We start from the raw sequence: 8,718 nt of genomic DNA on the forward strand, positions 1-8,718 counted from the left end.
TCTGTTTGTAAACGAGTGTCATTTCCAAACCGGGTGGGCCCGATCGAGTGGCACTTACTGAGCAAAAGTCGGATGCAGTTTGGTGGAAATTAAGAAAGAACCAATCTGTGTAGGTTGCGCGTCTCCATGGAGGTCGTGTAGCCGTTCTGGATCCTTTTATACTCAGTCCTCGCGTACTACGGTCCATTGCTTCCGGCAGTGCATTTCATCTATCAGCCATGAAAGCGATCCAACCATTTGCTTGCATCCTCCCAACTACTATTTGCTTGCATCATTCCTCGATCGTATTCCTGATGTACCCAAACACCTCATCTTTGACCCATCTTCATCTTCCCCCCCCCCCCCCCCCCCCCCCCCCCCGATGAGCTCCACTCCGTGTGGACAATCGCAAAAAACAAGAGAAAAGAGGCCACGCAACGGCGACGGCCGGTTAATTTGATAGTAGAAAGTAAACAAGTGAAATTTCGATGGTGATGCCATGGCGGGAAGTCGTCGAGGGGTTTCACGCGGATACGATTACGCGGTAGGCCCTTGGCCGGAGGAGGGAAGAGGAATCACACGGCGACGACCGACGATCATGGCCGGGATCGTTTCCTCCTCCACCGCTTTTCTTCTCCTCCTCGTCCTCGTGCCCAAGAACGGGAGCGAGGCCTTGGAGGCGGAGATGTGCTACTGCTATCAGAGGAGCGCCGTCGACGGTGAAACTAACAAGCTGACCAAGACGATCGCGTTGCTCGCCGTCGGCCCCATTGAGCTGCAGATAAAAAAGACGGTCTCGCCGTCGCCGGTGAGCGGCTGCTCGGGCGCAGTGCCGACGCCGTCAAAGCCACCGCCAATCCCGGCGGACACGCGCGCGCATACATCTCCAGCACCGCCTGCTGCAGATAAAAGTGGCTTCAGCTGGCCGGCCAAAGCATGGTGCTGCTGGGGACTCGCCGTGGCAACGGTGATCGTCGCGCTCGCGGTGAGGTGAGTCCTGTTTACTTTCTCGCGCTTTGCCGGCGATACCGGCGTGTGTGTGTTATGAAAAAAAGAGTAGTTACTGATGCTAAACACCTCCAAAGTATTGAAAACCGTGTTGTTGTTTTTTTCAAAACCACGGTATTCTTGCAAAACATCAAAATTACTGAGCTGCCAAACGCAGCCCAGAACTTTCAAACTCTAAAACATCTAAGATTCAACCGTAAACTATCAAAACCTGCTAAGATTCAACGCCTTTCCCCTCTGAACCTGGTTTTCGCTGAGTAGGACTGATTATGACCTGTTGATTGGCCGGTAAGCATCCCAGTCAGCAGCCATGTGCGATTTTCAGCGCTTCTCGGGTCAAACTTTGACAAAAAAAAGGAAACATCCAAAAAGATGAAAGAATTCTCTAAAACCAAGATTAGTATACTTATCGTTCTGTGAAAGCTGCTGCCACCATTTTCCAAAACAGCTTTAAAAATAACCTTAAATTTCATTGTCATCCCTTCTTTGTCAACCAAACAATGGAAGTTTCAATTTTTTTTATTAAATCAATACTAGTATAATTCTGGGAATTTTTCAGTTATTTTTGCCAAACAGATTTCAAAATACCGTTACATCTCACTTTCAACCCCTTTTTGGCCAGACTTACAAAAATACCCATTTAAAAAAGTAAACTCAAGACTAATATACTAATCATCCTAGAAAATTTCCAGTCATTTTTGCCAACGATATTAAAAAATACCTTTAAGTTTCATTTTCAGCCCCTTTTTGTCAATTTTGACCAAAAGATGAGAACGCATCCAGAAATTTTTTTAAAAAGTGAAAAATGATGAGCATTATGGGAAAGTTTTGGTCCTTTTGCCGACCAAATTGCAAAAATACCCTCTTTTTAAGGGAATTGCAAAAATACCCTTAAAAATCTATTTCTGGCCAAGCTCACGCGGCGATCAATAACAAGTGGATCAAAGCCTGGCCTACTCGGCGGAGGGAAGGTTGATTCTAGCCGGTTTTGATAATTCGGGGTTGAATCTTAAGATGATTTGAGAGTCCGGTGTTGAATCTTAGGCAGATGGAATGGTTCATGGTTATAATATGGATTTTTCTCATCTACCCTCTCTGTTCCTAAATGTATGTCTTTTAAGAGATTTCAGTAAAGACTACATACAAATGTATATAGACATGTTTTAAAGTATGATTCATTTATTTTGCTCAGTATGTAATTAGCATTGAAATCTCTAAAAATGACTTATATTTAGGAACGGATGGAGTATGAACCAAGTGCTACTCAGGCCTGAAATGTTTCTAGTACCATCGCGCAACGGCGGACCGGTTGACGGCAACGAACATACTACTCAGGTCCCGACTGGCTCGCGTGAAACTAGGCGAGAAAAGTTGATCATGGATAGCAATGGGAATTCACGGTTGGGCGGCAACAGTGAGCTCTTCTACTGCCCCATGTGCATAACGACGGCGCCCATCGTCCACAAATCCAGCTTCGGCTCGTGCGACCACCACGCCTTCTGCTCCAACTGTGTCGCCAAGTACGTCGCTATGAGGCAGCGCGAGGGCGTTGCTCTTCCCGTCGAATGCCCCGACTGTGAGGACGAAGACGGCCTCCTCCCCATGCCCATGGTGCGGTGAGTTCTACTCCCTAGTCTCTACTCGATCTCTTGTAGTATTTGCTTGCCGGCCCAAAGGAACTCAAATTAACCCCCCTTGTACCCAGGCATGAAACGCCGCGCATCAACCACGCCACAGTCGCCGATGGCAATGAAGATTCGCCGGCGGACGGCGACGACGGTAGGCACTTCTACTGCGCCAAGTGCATGCATGTGGTGCCATGCGCATGTGTACGGCGCAGCTTCACCTCGTGCGCCCACGACTTCTGCTCGCGCTGTGTTTCTCGTCGACTGCAAGGACGGCTCGGCGACGGGAAGCACTTCTACTGCACCAAGTGCATGCATGTCGTGCCATGTGCATGTATACGGCCCAGCTTCACCTCGTGCGCCCATGATTTCTGCTCGAGCTGTGTTTCTCGTCAACTGCAAGGACTGCGCCGCCGAGCCGGAAAGATGCCGCAACATCAGCCCCCCGTGGACATGGTTCTGTTCACCGAGGGCAATGGAGATTCGCCGGTCGACGGCGACGGCGAGCTCTTCGACTGCGCCATCTGCATGGAGACGGTGCCCGGCGCCCTCAAGTTCATCATCAACTCGTGCGGCCACGCCTTCTGCTCCAGCTGCGTCGCCCAGTACGTGGCCGCGAAGCTGGACGACAATGTATGTCCCATCGAATGCCCGCAGCCAGGCTGCCAGGACGGCACCATCGAGCCGGAGAGATGCCACAGCATCATCCCCACGGACCTCCTCGACAAGTGGGGTTTGCTGCTGTGCGAGCTCGCGATCGGCGCGAAGAGGATGTACTGCCCGTACCCGGAATGCTCGGCGCTCTTGCTCGCCGACGACGAGGCCGGGGCGGCGGCCATCGCGGAGGCGGAGTGCCCGCACTGCCACCGGCTTTTCTGCGCCCGGTGCGCCGTGCCGTGGCACGTCGGCTTCGGGTGCCTGGAGTTCCAGAAGCTCGGGCAGGACGAGCGCGGCCGGGAGGACCTCTTGCTCCGGCGTCTCGTCGGCAGGGAGGGGTGGCAGAGGTGCCCCGAGTGCCAGATGTTCGTGGAGAAATCCGAAGGGTGCAATTACATCAAATGCAGGTACGTCAAATCCAGAGTGAATTCCGGTTTTTACCCCCTATTTTAACATTTTTGACACTAATTACCCCATTTAGCGAGATTTCATCCATTTAACCCCATTTAACAAAAATGTTGCCACAATTTACCCTGTTTAATTTTTTTGAGCATTCTGACCGGTCAGTCACAATTGTTAGGTCCAGCTGGCAGATGCCATATTAGTGATTTTTCCTGGCTATTTTTCTCACTTTTGAACCGGGCCACGTAGCTTCTCCCGATCAGCTCGGCCCGATGACGGTCGCTCGCATCACGGCCAACGCACAACGCCCAAGTGGGCCGTGCGCCACGCTCGCCTCCAGTGACTTCTCGTTTGCGTTGCTCGCCCCAATCAAACATGCAAACTGATTTTCGTATAAGCATCAAATTCCTCTAGCATGTTTATCATGCCTGCATCATCTGTTAACTCAACCATGGAGTTTCCATTGGCCACCTTCTTATGGTAATAAACGTTGTCCCAAGGGTTGGAACCCAATTCCTTGATCTTATCCTTTATATCTAAATAACTACTGAAACCCCTCTTAATCATCTCTAGCTCTGGATTCTTGTATCCATGGACATGTAAAATATGCCTAAGGGCATCTCCAGCCGTTGGCCCCCCAGGAGGGGCAAAAAATCGCCCCTTGGGGGCGCACCGGCGCTAAACCGCGCACTGCGGGCGTGATGCCCCCAGTCGCGGCGCCCACGGTTAGTCAAAAAAGTCAAATACGGCGCAAAAACAACTCAAATTTAACGCAAACATCGGCTAGTTCGTTCAAACATACACATATTTTAGAAAAAAAGGAAAAAACTAACGCGGGCTACCCCCGCAGTCTCCCTCGCCGCCCGCCCACGCGATTCTACATGCCGAGGAGGCTGTAGAACCGCGTGTAGTCACCGCCGCCGTCGTCGTCGTCGTCGTCGTCGCCGCCCCCGCCTACGCCTCCGCCGTCCCTGCTGCATCCCTTCCCCGGTTTGCGCGGCGGGTTGGACGGTCCGGGGGCGTCATCGTCGTCGTCGTCGTCGTCGCTGTCGAGGACCACGACGCCGTGCTCGTCCTCGCGCCCACGCTTGCGGGCGGCGATCTCCTCCAGGGCCCGGCGCTGCCGGACCATCTCGTCGCGGAGGTAGTCGTCCCGCGCCCGCCGCAGGGCGTCCTCGTCTGAGAAGCCGCGCCGGGCTATCTCCTCGTACTCCACGGGGAGGCCGGGCTCCGGCTTGGGCTCGATGAGGACGAAGCGGCCGGTGGGTGGGGAGGCGTTGGCGCCGATGCGGACGCCGGAGCTGCGGGTGCGCGCGCTGACCGGTGTGCCCTGGGGCTCCGGCTTGACGGGGCGGAGGCAGGGCGAGCCGCCGGACGAGGAGGAGGACCCCCCGGTCTCCATGCGCCTCAGGGTCCAGGAGCTTCCCCGGTGGCATGAGAAGGAAGGGGGGCGGGATACTCGAGGCGCAGCGTGTTGCCGCCCTCGATGTACTCGAGGACGGCCTCCAACATGCGCCCGGGCACGCCCCACCACCGACGCCGGCCGACGGCGTTGAGCCTGCTGGAGGGCTCGACGCCGTTGGTGGCCTCGAGCTGCTCGGCGTGACGGCGGCGGAAATAGGGCTCCCAGAGCGGGCTGTCGGGGACGTACCGTGGCCCCTCCCTCACCGCACGCGGCAGGGACGAGCGGATGCGTGCGATCTCCGCACGCCGCGCCGCGCCGGTGGGTATCAGGGGCACTGGCACGCCGCCGACGCTGATCCTCCACGCCCCGGGTACCCGCATGTCCGGCGGGACCGGGTACTCGGCCTCGAAAAGGAGGCGAGCCTCGCTCTCGTGAAGATGGCGGCGGCCGAATCCGTTCGCCGCCGCGCCGTCGCCTGGGAAGCGCTCGGCCATGGGTGCTGGAGACGGCGAGAGAGAGGAGAAGGAGGAACGACGACGGCTAGAGAGAGGCGAGGGAGGAACGACGACGGCGAGAGAGTACGAGTCGCCGAGTGCTTTGGGGCGCGTCTTATATAGGCCGAGGCGCCGCCCGTGCGCGAGCCACCGAGAGTACGCGTGGCGGGCGAGGGAGGGCGAGGGACGCGCGTCATCCGGTCTTCACTGCGCCGCCCGTGAGGCATCAATGGCGCAGGCTAACCGGCGCGGCAGCTTTGGCATTGATTCGCCGCGGCAAACGAGGCGATGAGGACGACGAAGGGCCGAGAAGAGGGTAGAGTCGCTGACGCGGCGGGCCCGCGGCTGTTTCGCGCCAAAACAGTTCGCCCCGGCGCCCCCGGGTGCCCCCCAGCGCGCCGGGTTCGGACTGGGTCCGCCGGCGCTGTTTTCGGCCCAAGCCAGCGAAAATCGGGCTCCTGGGCGCGCGACTGGGCCGATTTTTCGGCGCCGGTGCAAAAAAAAACGCCTGGGGAGGCCTTCCTGGGGGCGCGGCTGGAGATGCCCTAACACTCCACATCTTGGTTGCCATCCGCTTTGTGCAGGAAGAATATAAATGAATTAGTGGCTGCAATCATAATAAATCATAATCTACTCTAATAAGGTAAATAAACATGTTTCAGCATGCATCATAAGATACAAAGATCCAAAATTATTTTATAGCTAGCAAGTAGCAACAGATGCTATCACTTATACATGTATTAACACTCTTCCTGTTAACACATTTGCTACCTAGATATTTAGATTTGTAGGTGTATCAGAGTAAGTAAAGTAGTATATTTCAACACATCTAATCCACAGAACCATGCATACTTAAGGCCCTATATGATAAATGAAGAAAAACATACATGATTTTAAATTATATCAGTAAAAAATTCTTCGATAATTTATTTAATGGTAATATGCCACACTAATCAAGTATAGTCGTCCCATCATAATACTTCAAACAGGAAACGAGCTGAGTAGCAAGAAAAATAGTTAGAAAAAAACTGTTGACGTGGCATGCCAGTCAGTCAGAACGCACACAAAAATTAGATTAGGGTAAATTATGGTAACACTTTTGCTAAATGGGGTAAAACGGATGAAATCCGGCTAAATGAGGTAATTAGTGTCAGAAATGTCAAAATAGGGAGTAAAAACCAGAATTCACTCTCAAATCCATCATCCTAGCTACGTTCTCCTTGTAGATTACTACGATCTCATCCATCATGCGTGCATGATTTGAGCTCATCTCCCCGGCCGGCTTGTTTGACAATTTGATTTTCTCCGGCCGATTGTAGGTGTGGATACAGCTTCTGCTACCGATGTGCATCCGAGTTGTCCGCGCAAAACCATCACTGCAACAACTGCAAGCCCTAATAACGATTTGGTTGGCTATGGAGGGACGGTTCTTCAACTGCCACATGAGTTCATCTCGGCCATGCATGTTTCCTCAAGCCTTTATCGAAAAAAAAAAGAGTTTGCTCAAGCCAAAATGGAAATCTAGTCACGAAAAGAACCTCAATTAATTAATTGGGTAGTACAGCTTGTTTGGTGTTACTAATTTGATTCTCCACTTGTAGGTGTGGATTGGTGAAAATAATCTTACCACTTTCAGTTTGTAATTAGGGTATAGTCAACCATGTCTTTGAGCTAGCAATCACCGTGCCAGTTTTACAATGTCCGGCTAGCAGGAACTATATATGCACACTAGTACTACAAATCAAATTACTACTGATCACTCCTCACTGACCGACACCTAGCCAGGCGTCAGTGATGAGCCTGTCACGGTCGACAAAGATAGTTAACATTGACCGGTCAAAAAATAACCCATCAATGATAAGGTGTTCTATCCCACAACAAAAATGATAAGGTGTTCTTCCACCTACGTCGGGTTGTGCGGATGAAATTTTATCACCGATGAGCTGTCATATTTGTCCGGTCTATGATTGTAGTCCATCAATGACCTCGTAGCTATTGGACGATCGTTGGTGTCTGATCTTCGTCGTCTTTCCGTGTGATCAATGAGAATGTAAAAAGGAGTATGAACACATTGATCACGCGTCCCTGATTACGAGTGCGTGGGGTTCCCAATGATCATGCATCGAAATGGCCATAATTCCCACGGCGGCGCCCATTCGGCTAATAATATGCCTCAAACAAATCTATAACTTTTAAAGTTTCATCCTATATTCACATAATTGGTACATAAGTTCGGCATATTTTTCTTTGATTTTCATTGGACTAACATATTAATCTAATGCATAGAGTCGGTTGTTGTTTGTTGGACTTTTCAGCATATAAAATTTACGAAGCCCAAAAATTAAATAAAAATAGGACACCAATTTCCAAGCCAAGGGCCAGAAGGTCACCTAGAGGGGGAGGGGCACAACCTCCACCCCCCACCCCCCACCCCCTTGGTGTGACCTAGGGGCATGGGCATTGCCTCCACCGCCTTTCGACGCCCGTAGCTCCATATGTACTAAAAAACATCCGACATAATTTGAGCCTAATTTTTCGGCCGTTGCCACTTCCCGGTCCACTGCGATCTTGGTTTTGTCCTTGTTCCGGCACTATATCATAGTGGAAATTTCATCTTCGTGAACATCTCCGTCATCCATTGCTGCTCCTATGATGATCTACGAGTACTTAACCCTCGAGGTTGACGGTTTATACCAGTAGCTATGGGTTCTATCTCTCTCATTTGATCATGTAAGTTTCCATTCTTGATTGCAATCAGCTTTGTTAATGGAGTTGAAGTATGTATGTATCCCCTCATATTATCTTTGTAGTGAATTGAATCTTGCTCTTGCTATGAGTTTCTTTATGTTGCATTGAAACTTTTTGGAACTAATGAGATCATGATGCAGGTCTAGTACAATTTCCGGAGGTGCCCGTAGTGGCATTGGGGTAACTCTACGGATAATAAGTTAAAACGATAAAGATCGTAAGGTGATTGTTTAGTATAACTTCCGAAGTTGTCTGAGGTAACATTGGGGTTGTCATGTGGATCAAGAGTCGAAAGACAAACTTAGATGTGTGCCTAACCATACCTACATTGTCTCATCACACTTTGATCTAATAAAATGGGAAACTTTGGAAAATGTTCATGACATTTTTGAAAAATGCT

At 51.2% G+C, this 8,718-nt stretch overlaps 1 protein-coding gene across 1 annotated transcript; it reads left to right on the forward strand.

The window, feature by feature from the left end:
• Nucleotides 1-422: 422 nt before the first annotated feature.
• LOC125534469 (uncharacterized) lies at nt 423-7,292 on the forward strand. Its single transcript, XM_048697687.2, has 4 exons — nt 423-969; nt 2,223-2,603; nt 2,693-3,676; nt 6,890-7,292. Exons 1-4 carry the CDS (start codon nt 479-481, stop codon nt 6,966-6,968), a joined length of 1,935 nt encoding a protein of 644 aa, XP_048553644.2. The 5' UTR covers nt 423-478; the 3' UTR covers nt 6,969-7,292.
• Nucleotides 7,293-8,718: the final 1,426 nt, after the last annotated feature.

Source organism: Triticum urartu, chromosome 2A, assembly GCF_056163025.1.
Source record: "Triticum urartu cultivar PI428250 chromosome 2A, HENAU_Tu73, whole genome shotgun sequence".
NCBI classification, from domain to species: domain Eukaryota; kingdom Viridiplantae; phylum Streptophyta; class Magnoliopsida; order Poales; family Poaceae; genus Triticum; species Triticum urartu.